Source organism: Syngnathus scovelli, chromosome 21 (assembly GCF_024217435.2).
Source record: "Syngnathus scovelli strain Florida chromosome 21, RoL_Ssco_1.2, whole genome shotgun sequence".
Classification (NCBI taxonomy): Eukaryota; Metazoa; Chordata; class Actinopteri; order Syngnathiformes; family Syngnathidae; genus Syngnathus; species Syngnathus scovelli.
Window position 1 is genome coordinate 3,078,687 of NC_090867.1, and position 17,898 is coordinate 3,096,584.

General features: G+C 43.2%; 7 protein-coding genes across 7 annotated transcripts; 4 read left to right on the forward strand and 3 right to left on the reverse strand.

Annotated features, from left to right (window-relative positions):
• The first annotated feature begins 55 nt into the window (after positions 1-55).
• h3f3d (H3 histone, family 3D) lies at positions 56-1,580 on the forward strand. Its single transcript, XM_049759463.1, has 4 exons — positions 56-203; positions 726-874; positions 986-1,139; positions 1,217-1,580. The coding sequence occupies exons 2-4, from the start codon at positions 747-749 to the stop codon at positions 1,343-1,345; spliced, it is 411 nt and encodes a 136-aa protein (XP_049615420.1). The 5' UTR covers positions 56-203; positions 726-746; the 3' UTR covers positions 1,346-1,580.
• Positions 1,581-1,654: 74 nt separating this feature from the next.
• On the reverse strand, positions 1,655-2,470 carry uqcc4 (ubiquinol-cytochrome c reductase complex assembly factor 4). Its single transcript, XM_049759464.2, has 2 exons — positions 2,266-2,470; positions 1,655-2,051 (listed from the first exon to the last, which is right to left on the reverse strand). Exons 1-2 carry the CDS (start codon positions 2,346-2,348, stop codon positions 1,739-1,741), a joined length of 396 nt encoding a protein of 131 aa, XP_049615421.1. The 5' UTR covers positions 2,349-2,470; the 3' UTR covers positions 1,655-1,738.
• Positions 2,471-2,816: 346 nt separating this feature from the next.
• On the forward strand, positions 2,817-6,224 carry LOC125991125 (uncharacterized protein C7orf50 homolog). The gene is made up of 6 exons (XM_049758722.1): positions 2,817-2,932; positions 3,129-3,260; positions 3,330-3,464; positions 5,453-5,622; positions 5,695-5,776; positions 5,847-6,224. The coding sequence occupies exons 2-6, from the start codon at positions 3,147-3,149 to the stop codon at positions 6,024-6,026; spliced, it is 681 nt and encodes a 226-aa protein (XP_049614679.1). The 5' UTR covers positions 2,817-2,932; positions 3,129-3,146; the 3' UTR covers positions 6,027-6,224.
• Positions 3,456-5,403, reverse strand: LOC125991119 (uncharacterized). Its single transcript, XM_049758709.2, has 2 exons — positions 4,947-5,403; positions 3,456-4,697 (listed from the first exon to the last, which is right to left on the reverse strand). The coding sequence occupies exons 1-2, from the start codon at positions 4,947-4,949 to the stop codon at positions 3,684-3,686; spliced, it is 1,017 nt and encodes a 338-aa protein (XP_049614666.1). The 5' UTR covers positions 4,950-5,403; the 3' UTR covers positions 3,456-3,683.
• On the reverse strand, positions 6,157-8,216 carry gnptg (N-acetylglucosamine-1-phosphate transferase subunit gamma). The gene is made up of 11 exons (XM_049758737.1): positions 8,068-8,216; positions 7,943-7,997; positions 7,711-7,778; positions 7,555-7,609; positions 7,385-7,468; positions 7,221-7,314; positions 7,029-7,143; positions 6,877-6,959; positions 6,701-6,826; positions 6,559-6,640; positions 6,157-6,492 (listed from the first exon to the last, which is right to left on the reverse strand). Exons 1-11 carry the CDS (start codon positions 8,114-8,116, stop codon positions 6,413-6,415), a joined length of 891 nt encoding a protein of 296 aa, XP_049614694.1. The 5' UTR covers positions 8,117-8,216; the 3' UTR covers positions 6,157-6,412.
• Positions 8,214-10,228, forward strand: tsr3 (TSR3 ribosome maturation factor). Its single transcript, XM_049758717.1, has 6 exons — positions 8,214-8,658; positions 8,785-8,998; positions 9,077-9,270; positions 9,353-9,520; positions 9,658-9,712; positions 9,877-10,228. The coding sequence occupies exons 1-6, from the start codon at positions 8,538-8,540 to the stop codon at positions 10,028-10,030; spliced, it is 906 nt and encodes a 301-aa protein (XP_049614674.1). The 5' UTR covers positions 8,214-8,537; the 3' UTR covers positions 10,031-10,228.
• A 565-nt stretch (positions 10,229-10,793) lies between these two features.
• On the forward strand, positions 10,794-17,298 carry pdpk1b (3-phosphoinositide dependent protein kinase 1b). Its single transcript, XM_049758672.1, has 14 exons — positions 10,794-10,960; positions 12,324-12,587; positions 12,729-12,771; positions 12,845-12,982; positions 13,109-13,253; positions 13,335-13,432; positions 13,502-13,577; positions 13,659-13,727; positions 13,812-13,908; positions 13,982-14,155; positions 14,244-14,461; positions 14,556-14,613; positions 14,690-14,842; positions 15,025-17,298. The coding sequence occupies exons 1-14, from the start codon at positions 10,937-10,939 to the stop codon at positions 15,136-15,138; spliced, it is 1,671 nt and encodes a 556-aa protein (XP_049614629.1). The 5' UTR covers positions 10,794-10,936; the 3' UTR covers positions 15,139-17,298.
• Positions 17,299-17,898: the final 600 nt, after the last annotated feature.

Below are 17,898 nucleotides of genomic sequence, written 5' to 3' on the forward strand. Positions count from 1 at the left end.
CAAATGAAAGGAAACATTTGAAAGAGGGTGGGCTCGGCTTTCTTTCAGCCAATCATATTTCGACTACTCTTGCCTTTGAGCCAATCACTGAGGTTCAAAGGCGGGCACTATGACGCTATATATTTTGTCCGAGTGCTGGCTTTCTATCACAAACACTGACGTCATCTACGGTGAAGAGACCGCTCCACGGAAGGAAGGCAAACGTAAGTTCATGCATTTTTAATATTGCGTTAATCATTTTAATGCGATTTAATGTACGCCTTGATGATTTAGTGACTTGGTTCTTGAACAAATCAGTCGCCTGCTTATTGTCAACAATACGGTGCGCGCCATAGCAACTAGCAAAGAAGCTAATGCTGCAAAAATGCAATTTAAAGTACCCTACACAGATAATATTTTACTTGAAGATTAAGGTTTTGTTGCGACTTGAAATTACATATGGCCAGGCAGTGTCTTTATATTATTTTTTAATAAAAAGTAACCTCAGTTACGCTACATGGCGCCATTTTGCTCACTTGAAAGCGAAACGTTGTCAAAGCCTACGTGCGTGACAGCATTTATGATTTCAACCTTTATACCTGACCCACATTTACTTTTAATTGTATTCGTGTTGTTGGGTTTAATGAAACATGTTTTTGTGATTATTTTAGGGAAATGATGTCTAAATTGCGCCATTTTTCATCCATAATTGATTGCTAAATTTCACTCTTGGTTTTTATTTTTAGATATAGTCATACTAGTGACAAATGGCTCGTACCAAGCAGACCGCTCGTAAATCCACCGGAGGAAAGGCTCCCAGGAAGCAGCTGGCCACTAAGGCCGCCAGGAAAAGCGCGCCATCCACCGGTGGAGTCAAAAAGCCTCATAGATACAGGTACTAAGCACCCTACTTTTCATAAAATAAAACCAAAGGACATCTCTTTTGTAATTAAAATAAGTTTGACAAAAATAGATATGTTGATTAATTTTTGTCTTTGACTCCTAGGCCCGGCACCGTTGCCCTGCGTGAGATCCGTCGGTACCAGAAGTCCACCGAGCTGCTTATCAGGAAGCTTCCGTTCCAGCGTCTGGTCAGGGAAATTGCGCAAGATTTCAAGACGGACCTGCGATTCCAGAGCGCAGCAATTGGAGCCCTGCAGGTCAGTTGGTTAAATTTTCTTCCAAGGTGTAGTGGTGGTTAGTTCTGTTGTGACAGTTTTTTTGTTTCTGATTTCAGGAGGCCAGTGAGGCTTACTTGGTTGGTCTATTTGAGGACACCAACCTGTGTGCCATCCATGCCAAGCGGGTGACTATCATGCCCAAGGACATCCAACTGGCGAGGCGAATTAGGGGAGAACGTGCTTAACTTTTTGTATATAATTAGGGGGGGCAGTTTGACTGGTTTTGTAAATTATGAACCATTATTGTAATGTGCAGCTTTGTGTCACATTTGTATCTTTTTACATTCACAATAATCGCCTTTTGTGTTCAACTCGAAACTCATTTCTCTCAGCCTTTCTCAGGGCAATTAGCTTGTGACATTTTTGTCATCCTATGTGTGCATGTCATTCTTCCTGTAAATAAACTTTCCACTACCTCAATTGGAGTCTTTTGGGTTTGTTCTTTAGCTGTGAATAGACTGAAAGTTGCCTTCAATGTGACCACAAAAAGAAGGTTTGGCAGTAAGGCTAAACAAGCCTTTTTAATCAATGCAATTCAAATAAAACATTGTATTATATACACACATCCCAGATGTCATTTATTTTTTCTCATTTTCTTGATCAGCAAGCAATCCGGGTAAATGCTGGTAAAGTTCCTTCTCCAACTGTGTGTCAATGTCCGACTCTTCTCTCATGGCGCACCACAGCAAGAAGCCTACCCCGATCACACTGATAGGGAGCACTTTCCACCAAGGGCGTTGGTACTGGCTCCCCATGGAGCGCTCCACTTTCCAAGTCTTGTGACTTGCCTTGCTGGTGGAGAAGCGGATTGGCCCATTATTCACCTCCTGGACGTCTTCAGGTTGTTCTGACTTGGCTAGCCGATGATGGCTCACCGAAAGTGGCCGCACTCTGTTGACGAAAAACGCATTAAAACATGTTCACACTGGCACCCCCCTAACCAAAGGACCTTTAATACAATAGAACTGCTGTTACAATCTCCCTTGCAGCCTTGAGCAATGTAATTCATTAAACTGACAATATCTGAACGCAATAATAGAATAACAGAACTGCAGTGGGAGGTTACATGATAGCATCCAGTGGTCTAAAAGATTTCATCACTAACCTGCACGCATTGGTGTGACGAATCAACGTCAACGTCCCACGACTGAACGTTTTGCTTGTCAGACCAGCGAAAACGTGAAACATTGTAGCCTACGTTTTGTGCAAATTTTCATTATAGGACACACAGGTAAATTATGTATCCTTACAACTTAGGTCATGTAACGCAGTTGTACTACCAAGGATACATTCCGACGCAACACAATGCAGTTCCTCACAATAGTTCCACCCCCAAGCGTAATATTTGTTTATTTGTTGTAAATGTAGTTGTTTGGTCTAATACGTCTTCATGGGTCATAATTGCGCGTTTTTATATTTATTTCGTATTATTTAAGTATTTTATTTCACAATTAGTATTTTGAAACACCCCATGGTTTAATACACAAGCTCAGTTAGAGTTTGGGATTCACACAGCGTTCTGCAGCATTTGAACGCCTCACAGATGCCGACCAATGACGGGACTGTAATTGCATTCGTTCATGTTTCTGCACGTGACGTCACATCCCTGCATGCGACGTCACATCCCTGCACGCGACGTCACATCCCAGTATGTGGCGTCACATCCTGCTTGTGACGTCACATCCTGCTTGTGACGCCACATCCTGCTTGTGACGTCACATCCTGCTTGTGCCGCATGTTGATCCTCGACAGCGTGTGCTTCTCTCAGCTGCGTAAGTACATAACATTTTATCAGAATAAATCAACAGATATTTCCTTTATTCCACCGTAATGCATTGTCCTTTAAGGTGTTCAATCACGACTCAAAAACTTAACATTAAATTGTTGTCAGTAAGCATAAAATCAGAAGAGACATCAAACAATGTTTTCCTCAGTATTGTTGACAAGTACTGGTTGTGTTTGCTGCAGGACTTAAATTGTGTCATCATGACTAAAAACAAATCAGAACAAAAGGCCTCAAAGAGGAAAAAGTTGCCTTCAAGTGTTGATGAGGTTTGTGTGGAGCAAACCAAAGAATGCAAGAAGAGGGTGAAATTTGAGGTTAGTGGAACAATAATTACATCCATTCTTCTTTGAAAGCACCTACAGGCTGTTTTTGTTCCTATCCAGGAGGCTCCGGTTCAAACTCCAGACATCAACCTTCCGGTGGAGGAAGAACTAAAGACCAAGAACAAAAAGAAACACAAAAAGAAGCAAAAGAAGAAGCAAATAACAGAGCAAACAGAGACGACAGTGCAAGTTCAGGTTTGACACGTTTTATTTATTTATTTATTTATTTATTTATTTATTTATTTATTTATTTATTTATTTATTTATTTATTTGGCTGTGTGATCATCATATTTGTTTTGACTCCATTGTATAAGATTGACCAATCCAAAGAGGCATTTGAGGGAAAAATAGAGAGCAGTCTTTTACATACATTTTGTGCTTTTGAAAAACTTGAGTCATTGCGTTTGGAAGCGCTACGACTCGATGTCCTGCAGGGTGTCTGTGATCTCGACATGCGGCGTGATGATGTTCCTGTTTGGCTGAGCGCGCGCCGCACGCGGGCAGCAGTCGGCCATCCGCCTGAACATTGCGCGAAGCCTATCTCGACTGGGCCGGTGTGTGAGTGGCACGAGCACCAGGCTGGCGCCGCTCCCCGCGAAGAAGACCAGCTCGGCCACGCTCAGCAATGCCCTCTCCCGGGGGCTCACCTCGCCCTGCAGATGCACTGCCCTCACCAGCGCCGTCATGTACAGGAGGTGACAGAACAGCAGCGTGGCGCTCACCGCCAAGAACGCCGGACCCTCGTCGGAACCCAAGAGAAACCTCCGGTGTGATTTGCGTTGCAGCACGCAGCCGCATATCACAAGTGCCAGTTGGAGAACATAAGGGATCAGAAAAGCCAGGCACAGCTTTGCCACAGCGTACGAAACTCCGGCGTCCATCGGATCAATAACACACTCCGTCTCCCGGAGAAGACTGTCCCTCAGACCTCGGATGCCGGCCAGAAGAAGAGAAACCAAAGTCGCTATCACGAGCACCAGCGCCACGCAGCTGCCAGGCCTCTTTATAATGGAGTTGGACGGAGGGTCAAGGGCCAGGATGTAAGCCATCAGCGCCAAGACCAGCAGGCCGCTGAGCGACACGACATGGACGGCGAAAGAAAGCGCGGCGCAGCCAATCGCCGCCGTCCTCAGGCTGTGAGGTCGGTGCGCTACGTTGTAGAAGGAGAATAGAAGGAGCAGCAGTTGAAGGCCGCAGAAGGCCCACAGAAGCTCGGCCAGGCGGCGCTGAGCCCTATAGGTGTGCACCAAGACATAGAGTAAGAAGCAGCCGGCGAGCAAGGCGGCGGCAGCCAGCAAGGAGTATGCGTGGTTTGCCGAGGACACGAGGTCGGCGGCCGCGATCAGCTCCAACACGTCGGTGGGCGTCGAGGCGTTGACAAGCGATGCCGAGCTGTTGTCGAGTGTTTGGGTGCTGCTCTCGCTTGACTGGAAAAAAAGTGCATCCATCACATATTTTACAACAAGACATATTTTGGAAAAACTACACAGGGCAATGGCGTTTAATTAAAGCTCTGCTTTTTTTTTTTTGTTTCGAGACAATCGGATAGAATCTCTCAAAGGAGGTGACCTTAGATCTCTCGTCTTTTTACGCTTCGGCCCGAGTACAGCCATGTGAGATCGTTTGCCGTCTGCGGAGGAAACCTCTGCTCAGATGCAACATATGTTTCCACTTACCATTTTTTTTGTTTGAGCGGTTGGTTGTTGTCGTCACTCCCTCGTCTCCTGCTCTCGTTCGTATCTCCCGGCTCGGTCGGCTGCCGCTTGAGTCGTAGCCAAAAACGACGACAATGCTCCTTGAGACAGAAAGATTGTTACACAGGCGACATCCCGCCAGCATACTTTCAGAGTGACTTCGTGGCCATGTGATCAGAACATTTTCTGCCCCTCCTTTTTTTTTTTCTCCTCCTTCACCTTGCAGACTGAGAACCGTTAAATGGTAGAGCATACTGGCTCCCTTGTTCCGCCTCCCCTGAGAGTTGAATTTTGTTTTTGGAAATGGCTGTGGTGTTTTTTTTTTTTCTGAGTATTCACTGCTGCACTTTTTAAACCTGCAATGCAACAGGAAGCCTTTTTTTGTTGTTTTTCGCATGTGTGGTTTGACACAATGACACAAAACCTAAAATGAAAAATAGTCAATATAACTACACCAAATTTGCTCTCCTTTTGTTTTGGTGTGATAGATTTCAGATCCAGCCAAGGAGGAGGACTTGAGCCCGGAGGAGCGGCGGATTCTGGAGAGGAAGATGAAAAAGATCATGAAGAAGAAGTTGAAAGCAGAGGGGATCATCCCAGTCAAAAGCGAAGAGTCAGGGCCCACCGCGTCCCAGCAAGCTTTGGATTACCTCACCAGGTAAGTCACCCGAAGTTCAAACTGCTGTGCTACTAGCTTAATGTTGGTCTTGAGTAACAAAGGTCTTTTCAGCTGGGCTCACAATCGTGAAGCTTGGAGGTTTCAGAAGAAACGCCAGACGTGGTTACTGCAAAACATGTTTGATTCTGAACAGGTGAGCTAAATTTAGCCTGGGTTGTTAGCGGAAGATGTTTTCTCTTGATATTGTGACAATTTGCCGCCAGATTGAAGATGAGAAGTTCTCATTGCTGCTTCAGTACATGGAGGGGCTCCGCGGGGGGTCGAGAGACACCACGGTTCAGAAGGCTCTGGTCCTGGTCCAGGAATCGGGGGAGGCGCCCGAGGATGTAAATGTCCAGAAGAGGGCGCACAGGGCCAGAGAAGTTATCCAGATGCTTTCCTGAGCGTTCCAGACTTGAACATCAGACATCATCGTTGGTTACCTTGTTCGTACTCGTTAATCCAAGTTATCCATGGGAACAAAAATAATTTTTCTCTTTTGTGGGTGAAATAATAACTTTAACAAAACACATCTTTTGTTTCAAAATTTTATTTACAAAAAGCAATTTTACAAATATTAAATATTTGTTATTCCAAACATATTTTGGACAATATTTCTTCATCAATTCAAACCTCTTCAACTTCATACTATTTAAAAAATTCATGACATGTTGGGAAATATCTTTCACAGCTCCCATTAAAAAATATTTCAGTCTCCCAGGTCAGTTCAGCGTCATCTCGGAAATTGTAATCTCTCTTATGCGGATGGTAGGCACAAAAATCCACTTTCTTATGCCGCGTCCTCATCGGCGACCGCATAAAGGCCGACATCTCCACGTAAATGCTCCGCCTCCGCACCTTTTGTCTCTTCTGCAACAAAATGAAATATCCATTTAGCCAACAAAAAGGTCATTTTTCAGCAAGTGAGAGTTGAACCTGGTTTTGCATCCCAAGCGATATTGTGATGAGTGAGCAGGGCTCGCAGTCTTGTAATCTCTTCTCGCTGTTTTTGGAAGTCCTGCCAAGGCCGCTCTTGTTAAACACGTTGAACAATATTGAACAAAGTACATCTCCATACCTCATTACATTTCTGTAAAGAGTTGTGTGCTTCTTCTTGAGCTGCAACCTTGGGCAGCTTCTGGTTCACTTTTTCACCCCTCAGGAGGCCGGCAACTTCAAACACATCCCAAGAGATGGCATTCAACTCAGTGCTGTGCAATTAGTGACGTGATTTTTTTTTTAAATTTAACTTACTTGCTCTGTGACAAGACCTTCATAGCGAGCCTGCTCCGCTTCATCCCATTCCTTTTGCAGCTCCTCATTCAGAGTTGGGTACACTTGAAAACAGCATGCAAAATAAGTTATAGAGAACTAGTCAAGTTTATTGACCTAACTTGTGGTCTTACCTAAAAGAGAATGCGGGTGGCAAACAAGTGGCGTCTCAAAAGTTAGCGAGTACACGCAAGTGCTTGGCTCTGACACTTGAGCGAGCTTGGTTTGGCTGCTGCAGGCAAGAAGCACCTGCAGAAAAGGACACAAGCTACGTTTGATACAAACTATCCCAATTTTTTTTTAGAGTACTTTGGGAGACCACCCGCCTTTGCTTCCCGGTTTTTGGTGCCACAAGTGTCTCCGTCTCTCATCCACATGCCTGTAAAAGTGTTGTTGCTTATCTCCCACTCATGCCAGATCCTGTAAGCAGAACATGAACTAATTTTGGGTCACCGCTGAAAAGCCACGCCAATAGCTGGAGAAGTCTTACCCCAGGATCCCATTGTAAGCGTTCCATCGGAATGACTGTTCATGTTGGGTGATGTTGTGAAATGGACAGAACTCGTATTGATATCTAAAAGTAGGATTTAAAAAAAAAAAGTAATCCACTTTAAAAATAATCCGGCAAAATGTTTGGTTTAGATTCGGAATAAAACGTACACTGATTGTGTAAGACTGAAACACCTTCCAGCCAAATGAAAAAGATGAGAAGGTCCTAATGGAGGGAAGATGTTGAACAGCAATAAAACTATGAGACTTTCTTTCATTAATATCCAAGATGGAATGAATGTTGTCATAAAATGACATTAACGTTACCGGACACTGGAGATGGAAGCGCTTTAGCTTGAAGTTTGCTTCCCTGAGCCAGAATGTTGTTGTTCAACCTTAGGATAAATAGACAACATATAAACCAAGAATATTTGTTAGCAGCTGGGGAAAATGTGTTTTTATGGGGACTGGAATGACGTAGAGGTTGTTCTCAGAGCACCGGTAAATGATGGAGTGCGGAGCAGTGGAAAAACAAAATGGAATTATTTATTTGACAAACCCAAATGTATTCGGAGCCTCGACAATCTTCATTTTTCCACCGATTGCATGGGTTGCTATTGAAAAAACGTCAAACAAACGTTATTCTCTGCTCATCTGTCGATTAATCGCATGCCAATTACTCACCGAAAAAACACAGACACACAGCGAAGGCGAATATGAAGTGATAGGTCATACTAAACACGCAGTACGTTTTTAATTAGTGATTAAAATATTTTTGTTGACATCTTTGTCACGTCTGAGGAAATCCAGTTGGGCTTCCGGGTTAGGCTGTCACGTGACAATAACACGTTTGCGCACGCGCTGTTAGCATTCGACGCACGTCGCAATTTATATACAATATTTTACAGTTTTTGGTATTTTAAAGGGCAGCGCAGATCAGGTTTTTATTGAGACTGACACGCTCTGATTACGTGCAAAAACCGGACATTTGGGGCTTGAAGTTTACGTGCTACGAATGTTTACATACATGCTAATGCTAATGGTTTCTGGCTAACAGGAAGCATGTGTAGGCTCTTCAGACTTAACTTTTAAAGATAAATAATAGCTGCTTACAGTATATTAGACGAGGTTACTATATACGTTTGGTGTGCAAAATGGGACGTAAGAAGCAGGCCAAGTTTGTGCGCCCTGATAATAAGGGAAAAGACAAACGACACAAAATGAAGGGCAAAACATTAGAGGCTTTTACAGAAGAAATGCACTGTGCAGTTGAAGGTAAAATTACAAACCATTTACAAAGTTGTTATTGCATTGTTTTGTTTCAAACTTGTTTTTACGTTTTATTGGTTGCTGTTGATGCATATTTAAGAGTAGAACTAATCTTGCATTATTTTCTGACAGCAAGTCTAATCAGGGATGAGGAGGGAGCAGAAAGCCCCCAAGTGAAGCTACCTTGTCCTCTTGCCATGTGGGAGCTGGGCCATTGCGACCCCAAACGTTGCACAGGCCGAAAGTTGGTCCGCAAGGGCTTTGTACGCAACCTGCGCCTCAATCAGAGGTTCAACGGACTCATTTTGAGTCCCATGGGTACAAAGTATGTGACACCAGCTGACAGGTATGTACTAAGGTTTACTTTGCAATCAGTTTTGCTTTGAAATGTAAACTGAATCAAATGTCAATATTTATTTGACAGGGAGATCGTGGCCCAGAGTGGACTGGCAGTGATTGATTGCTCTTGGGCCAAACTGGAAGAGACGCCATTTAATAAGATGGTCGGAAGTTATCCTCGCCTGCTACCTTACCTGGTAGCGGCAAATCCGGTCAACTACGGGAAGCCTTGCAAATTGTCTTGTGTTGAGGCTTTTGCTGCCACTTTTTGTATCGTGGGTAAGGCTTGCCGCATACAGCTGTTCTGTTGCATCTTCGGAGTGACTCAAAAATGTGCACGTCCTGTGTTTAATGTTGCCAGGTTTTGAGGAACTGGCTGTGCTCTTGTTGAAGAAATTCAAGTGGGGCACTGTGTTCCTGGAGCTCAATAAAGTTCTGCTGAAGCGCTATGCCGCCTGCCAGACAGAGCAAGAGCTGCTCGCTGTAGAAAAGGATTTTCTCACCACTAAACCGGAGGAGGATGAAATTGGTAAAAAGGGAGGGGGGCTTTATTTATGTGAAAGTACTTTAAACTCAATAAAAATGACATATTTATCAACGAAGCTTCTTTTGATGCCATTAGTTATTGTTGGAGCATGGTTCTGAGATACAACTTTTTGTTCGCAGATCCATTTGATGTCAACTCGGGAGTAGAATGTATGAATCTCAACAGACGTCACTGGTTAGCGTCTTCTATTTCATTGGAGGACATCTTTTAATTATATTTGTGTTGATGAATGCCGTCATTAGAGTCCAAATCCAATTTTAAAATGATTGCATGTGAAAATATATACAGTCACCATTTTATGCACTATTCCAATCGTATTTTGTATCATTTAAATTCAGGGAAGCTGAGGAGGAGGATTCTAGCGAGGGCACTGACACATCACAGGATGATGACGATGATGTTGATGATGAAGACGAAGATGGAAAAAACAACGATGACTCAGAAATTGTCTCGCAAGAAGAGGAAGTAGCAACAGCTAAATCATCACAGTAAAATGTATTTGAATTTGATGCTTGTAAGAACTGGCAGCCCAATATAAAGCCTCAAATACTTTCCAAAAGGTATATTTGGGCTAATTTTTTTTTATTTTTTTTTTTAAACCTTGTTTAGAGCATCTATCCTGTTTTTCAGTCCAGGAAAGTAAAATACAAACACTGTGCTGCAGATAAATAAATTTTTCAAGTATCTGTACTTCAGTATTTATTTTTCGAAAATATGTTTTCCTTTTACTCCCTATCTCATCAAAACAGACTTGTTACTTTTTTCTAGAGGATGACAGTCAAAATAATGTAAATAGACATGTGAAGTCAATTTTGGTTAAGATATTGATTGATTAAAATCTGGTGACCCATGATAGAACAAAGCCAAAAGTTTCAACAATATTGTGTGGCCTGCACTCAATTTGAGGTTTGCCAATAGCAAGGGCCCACATAGTAGTTACAAACATTGATTTTATTTGCACCCAGTTAGCAAAATTATTTTTGTTCTTTTTTTATATTTTCTACGTGAGGGAATACCACGTTTTCCCACCGCCTCACCTGAGTGTTGTAATGGAAACCGAGGTCAGTAAACGCAGCATCTTGCTTGCGCTACCTGGCGGCGTCATTAAATAGACCGGAGTAAATACGCTCTGCGTAAATTTATTTTGTTCAAAAAATTATATAGAGAGATATTTATGTGTTTATAGTTTTCTGGCGTCTGACGGGGCCTTTCCAGTATACTGAAGTTGAGTGTTGTACTGTAAATGTGGCGAGGGGGGCGGACACAGCGGGACTCTGCTGTCCTGCGGTAACATTGTTGTGGAACGACGTCACAGCTCGAAAATGAAGGCGCAGAGGCAGCCATTACCGGAGCTTCTCTAATTATTTTATTCCAAATAAATACTCGCGGAAAACTCCCATGGCAAGAGCTACAAGTCAGCTGGTGAGTTTCGCCGCATCGACACGGAGGACACTACGAAGCCGGCGGCCCAAACGTGGCGTGTGGCGGCTGTTTGACAACAAATAGTTAGGACGGGCCTTCGTTGGAAGAGCGGTAGCCTAGCCGCAGAGCTCGTTCGAATGTTAAGACCACCTAGCAAGGCTAGCCGGGCTAATTCAGGGGAACTGCGGCTAAATTCGCCCAAATTATTTGGCTTTGTGGAGATTCCGTTTTGACCTGCGTGTGTGCTATGCTCGAGTGGGTTTTGTGTTAATTTACAACCGACACGCTTGTTAATTGTTGTACACTTTGTGTTGGTTTGTATCAAGCTAATGCTAAGCTAAGCAGCTTCGCGCTTTCAATGTTAACTCTGGCTGTCAATGTGGTGCACAAATAAACGACAACAATCGGGCTGCCAAGCAGCTCAATGAAAATATGGAATGGCGAGGGGCCGACGTTTTGAAGTTGCCTCCACGCAACCTGACGTGGAGCTAATATGCAGGCTATTAGCGTAAGTTTGTAACTCACTGTCAGCCAACCAGTGCGGCTTGACAAGGTAGCCCGAGAAAGTTCACACAGGCCCTGATACAGCCGGAATCAACCCGTAGATGTGTTATTGCGATCAGGCTCTAACTAGGAAACGTTTTATGGTAGAGCTGCGGAGAATGAGTCAGGACATAGCTTCTCAGTGCGGGCCGGGTGAGCGGATAAAAAGCGGATAAATGGCCACACCTTGGTTGTGAATGAGATAAAAGCGAGACCGAGTCAACTAAGCAACAAACTTAAAGTGAGTTGTAAACGTGTTGTCTTGTGTGTTATTGTTGGCTCGAAAAGGACCAAAAGACGCCCTGGAATTTACAACCTTGCACTGTTTGTTGTCTCAGCGATGATGATGGCAATGATGGCTTGGTTTCATGCAAGCAGAAAAGTTCTCTAATGTGTAAACAAGGATAGTTTTGACAACATTGTCACCCGCTGTTTAAATGTCCAAAAATGCTTTCAAGCACAAACAAAAGGTTTGAGATAATCAAACCATGCCTGTGAACTGCATATGCTTCATTTATAGCGACTCTAGTCAAAATGAAAGTGCTCAAACCATAGATTTGTTCCGTTGTTGATGTGATCTAATACATGACTTATGTTCACACCACACTTGCTTGGTCGAATTTTTGTGAAGTTGTAGGAAACTCTTCAAAGACTCGAGGTCAATGTTTTTTAGTAGGCTAACAAGTTTATCTGGAGTAGATAAAACTGTCTTTGATAAGAATTCATGATTCATTTGCTTGTATTAAGTCAAGGTACTATCATATGTTGTTTTGAATCCACTCCATCACGCTGCTGACCAGCGCTTTCTCTCTTCTTGCAGTACGATGTCGTGCCTATTCAGCCCAGCGTTGTCATTTGTACCCACTCGCATCCATCAATGGTAAGGAACCACCCCGACTTAAGCAGCAGCCACTGTCCCGGCATGGAGGGCTCGCCCTCGGAGGCCCGTGCCGACGGAGCGCCTACCAGCGGCCAGGGCTCCGGCCTCCGTGCGCAGAAGGTGGTTCAGGCCCCTCAGCCTCGCAAGAAGAAACCGGAGGACTTCAAGTTTGGCAAGATACTGGGAGAGGGCTCATTCTCCACGGTATACATCTACATATAGATCGCACATTCCTCTTCACTTTTTAATTAGACCTGGGTAGCTGTTGCTACATGCTAGCATTCCTCTGATTAATGTTCTTGGATGACTCATCCTTTTTTCTTTTTTTCCCCTCCCCTTTTCAAGGTTGTCCTAGCAAGAGAGCAGGTAACCGGCAAAGAATATGCAAGTGAGTATTAAAATCTCGCAAAGGACTCAAAACAGATGCACGTGTTCATACTCATGCTCCGTCTGTGTTTCAGTTAAGATATTGGAGAAGCGGCACATCATGAAGCAGAACAAAGCCCAGTATGTGAAAAGAGAACGGGATTTGATGTCAAATCTCGACCACCCGTTCTTCGTTAAGCTCTTCTTCACATTTCAAGACGACGACAAGTTGTGTATCCTTTTTGTGGGGCTGATACTGCACATTTTTTGCACAGAAAACTTTTTTTCTTTTTCCCCAATAACTGCATTTTGCTTTTGGCTTTCTGTTGTAGTCGTCCTTCTTAACTGAGATTTCTTAGATTTTGGTCTCAGCTACGCAAAGAACGGTGAACTCCTAAAATACATTCGTAAAATCGGTTCATTCGATGAGACCTGCACCCGATTCTATTCAGCGGAAATCGTTTGTGCTCTAGAATACTTGCACAGTGTGGGGATTATCCATAGGTAACGTATCGGATCTTTTTTTTTTTTTAATTTCTTTCCATCCCTTTCCGCTAAACTGATACCCGATGTACTCCTTTGCAGAGATTTGAAACCAGAGAATATTCTTTTGAGCGAAGAGATGCACATCCAGATAACAGATTTTGGGACAGCAAAACAGTTGTCATCAGACAGCAAGCAAGGTACTTGTACTTGTACTCTTTTGTCTGGACATCTCCGTGGAATTAAACGTTGCTATTCGAATTTTGCAGCGAGAGCAAACTCCTTTGTGGGAACAGCACAGTATGTTTCACCAGAGCTGCTAACAGAGAAATCAGCCTGCAAAAGGTAACTTTTTTTTTTTTAGTTACATGCGATGAGTTACATTTTTTGACCACTCATTTTTTATTTATTTAATTTTTTTTTTAGCTCTGACCTCTGGGCATTGGGATGTATTATCTATCAATTGGTGGCTGGTCTACCACCGTTCAGAGCTGGGTAAGTAACTGCGTGTTTCATTTCATAACACAAAAATTAACCAAGCAGGCAAAATCAATCTTGTTTTCTTTGACCCCTCCATAGAAACGAGTACTTAATATTCCAGAAGATCATAAAGCTGGAGTATGAATTCCCTGAGAAATTCTTCCCCAGAGCCAAGGATCTTGTCAAACAGCTTTTGGTAAGTCATTATATGTCACTTGTATTTTTAATTGTAGGAGCAAGCAAATATCAACATTCTTTTTTGTTTTCAGTCACTGGACCCCTCAAATCGGCTCGGCTGTGAGGAGATGGGCGGCTACGACCCTTTGAAGCAACACCCCTTCTTTGACACCATCTCCTGGAGTGACTTGCACCTGCAGACGCCGCCCAAGCTCACGCCGTACCTGCCGGCCATGTCGGAGGACGATGAGGACTGTTACGGAAATGTACCATCATTTTTCCCCTCGTAACAGAAATTGGCTTTAATATACGCAGCAAGTTTAATGAAAAAATAAACGGCGATGTCGTTTGCAGTACGACGACCTCCTGAGCCAGTTCAGCAACATGCAGGTGGCCCAGTCCAGCTCGTCGCACTCGCTGTCGCCGCACGAGTCGACGCCCCCGCAGCGCTCCAGCAGCAACATCGAGCAATACATCCACGACCTGGACAACAATTCCTTCGAGTTGGACCTCCAGTTCACCGACAACGAGAAGCTCTTGTTGCTGGACAAACAAACCTCGGGAAATCCATGGTAAGTCGCGTGGCCGTATTTAGTCTCGAATACGGTCAAAGTCACTCTACAATGAACAAGGGATGAATGATCTTTTTTTTTGTAATTTATACAGGCACCAGTTTGTGGAAAACAACCTGATTTTAAAAATGGGTCCAGTAGACAAACGAAAGGTGAGTATGACTTTTTTTTTTTTTTTTTTTTTTTTTTTTTTAAGTGGTGCTCGACTGAAACCGGTTTCCGTCGCAGGGTCTGTTTGCCCGACGGAGACAGCTGCTGCTCACCGAAGGACCACACCTGTACTATGTGGATCCTGTCAACAAGGTCCTGAAAGGAGAAATCCCTTGGTCACTAGAATTACGCCCCGAGGCCAAGAACTTCAAAACCTTCTTTGTTCACACGGTACACACGACTACTTCTAAAGTTTTTTTTTTTGTTTTTTTGTTTTTTTGAGCTTGTCGAGTCACAGCTGCGCCGGTTTAAGTACTCCCGTATTCTGTTTTTAATCAAATGTTACTCACAAATATCATTGGTGTCACAATTTTTTGAGAATAACAATTTTTTGTTGGTCGCTGTCATTGCAGCCTAACCGAACATACTATTTGATGGACCCTAGCGGAAATGCCGACAGATGGTGCAAGAAGATCCAGGAAGTGTGGCGAAAGATCTATCAAAGACACCAAAATCCCGGCCTATAGGAGCGCTCCCGCATCCACTTTGGCTCGGAGGCCAATCAGTGAGCAGAGTAACACCCTCTTTAGTGCCCTTCATCACCGCAGTGTAAACAAACTCTTTACAGACGCTGGCATCTAGACCTTGTTTGTTTTACTGAGTAGAATCATGGGGCGGGGGGGCTACAACTTTGGATTCAGGGTTGCTTTGCTTGTTCTTTGTGCTCCGTGTGAGGCTTCTGTTGCCATCCAGTCCCGCTAAGCACATCTGTTTTTTTTTTTTTTTTCTGTACATTCTCAGCGGAAGGTGAAAGGCAAGCTTGGGGGAACGCGGGGCCTCTCTCGCTATCTCTATCTCTACCTATCTCTCTATCTAAAATCCAAGGACTGTTTTCCCTGATATACCGTCACGCAAAAATCGTAATTGGTGAGAATCCCAGAATCTAATTCAACCGTATCCTAAACCTGTGTCCTATGTGCAAGCTGTAGAACCACCCCCACAATTTTATTTGCGTCGCGCGCATATCGTCCCATAGCTTCACCGTCTAGCGCGTGCTTGATTCACTCGGGCGCAATTACCAAACTCAAATGTATTTTTGTAAGCGTCCGCGTATTTCCACAGTATTTGAGTTGCTTTCTTGAACCGCGCGGTACTCGCTTCTGGCGGTCCAATCCAATTCCCAGCAGGGCTAACTTAGCGTCAGCCTTCTTCCACAGCTGTAAGCGACACAGGAGGCAGGGAAACGTGCCACTAGCTTGTACTTTGGAACCGTAAAGTCGCTTACCTTTTTCCTGCATGGCCAGTCGTGTAGCGCAGCCTTGCTCCTCTCTCTCCTTCGGGCACTGGTGATATTACACTACCGGTAGTTTATTCAAGTTTTTAAAAAGGTGGGTATTTTATTTTTAATATATATTTTTTTGGACTGCATTGGCAACCATAGCAAATGTTACTGGATGATTTGGCTGTTCTGTTCACTTTGCTATTTCTTTGTGATGTGAATTTTATTTTCATTTGTTTTCGGTGGGATCGTTATGCACATCTTTAGTGCATCATGTTGAAATATGAAAAAAAAAAATCCTACGTGCTGACCAGAAAATCGTCTCCCAGCAGAGATTTAAAATACGTCATCCTACCGCTCTTTGAAGCAATCACAGGTTTCTCCAGATGGCTGCCACAACCATTTTCTTTTGTCTCCACATTCGCACATTCAGCTCTGGTAGAACTTCACCCGAGTTACCTGAAACTTTTTTTTGTTTTTTGTTGTCATTATGCTTTTAATTTTGACAGAGTATTTTCAGGTAATTTTTTTACCCCCCCTCCCCTGCCCCCCACCCCCCAAAAGGCCCCTCCTCCTTTTGGCTGAGTCTGTGTGCAGTATGTGACTGGAATTTAGGTGGCCCTGAGGCTCGGTGTGCATGCGTGCGTGCTAGGATATCTTTATCTGATCCAAATAAGCGATAAAATTGCTGTATCGGTCTATAAAGAAATTGAGGAAGCACTACACAAGTGTTGGCCTCCTCCGCGCGGAGAATTTGTCGGAATCTAATAGAGGGCGGTCGGTTACATTGTGCGTGGAAAAAAAACAACGCTCTACCTGGCTTGTAACTGACGAGAACTGTGATGTACAGATCATGTATTATTAAAATCCGAAGCGAGTAATGCAATGACATTAGGATCCAGTTTTTGTATTTTTATTCTTGTATAAGGTTATTAGAGGGCTATTGTTTAGCCTCTAGTTCATTCTGTGTTATTTAAATTCTAATATATGAATCATATTTGGATTGAAGTCATGTTCAGGGGCCATGTTATGTATGTTTTGAGATGTAAAGCCTTTGAATGTGAATAATTATTGTAAACTATAATATTTTACAGTTTTTCTTTCTTACTATATCATGCATTTTCTATTTGCTCAGTGATTTAATCATATTCCGATGATAATTTAATGACTCTGGTCATTCTCTCGCTGATTATGTGTGCGCTAGGTCAGTAGATGTTGAATGACAACTTTTCCACTCAACGCTTGGTAGTCCAGTAATTAAAGCATGTAGGGAATTTAGGCAACCGAAGAAAGCCGCGTGTCTGATTTTCTGTTAGGTCCGCAAGTCATGACATGGGAAAAGATGCAGCGTTTCACTGGCAATGGCTTCTCACATCCTGCAGCATGTAAATAAAGTATCAGCCCACCATCTGTGTTTTCTGTCTTGTGCAAATTACTACGGGCTACTCTCGGTTTAATGCGATTGTGTGCGACACTGTGGCGGCTCGTTTGAGCTTTAATTCAATATCCAGCCATGGACCAGTACACAATGTCCTCCCTTGTGGGAAGGACAACTTCATGTTACCAAAACTGCATGAGTTGGAAATGCAATTGTGCTACTGAGTACCAGTGCCTGGGCTGAATTTGTGGTTTTTGTTTCAACAAATTAAATGAAAGACAATTTCATTTGCTTCCATTGGAGTTGAGCAATAGTGTAATGGAGTAGGTAATTTTGATGTCCAACTATTGAGATGAAGACAAAAGAGCGTACCTGTACAATTACCTTTGTGTAGATAAAGGAATCATTCATAACTCTGCACACCAATGACATGTTTGAAAATGTATTTGGATATTTTACTAGTGATAGGTCACTGGTTCATGACTCTTAACTGGCTGCAGTGCAGAATATTGGAAAATCATGCATTTGTGAAATGGGTGTTGAATATTACAATATCGACATTGTACCTAAATAAATTACATTTCTATGACACTGATTTCTTAGCTAATTAATTACAATCACTGAAGTTAT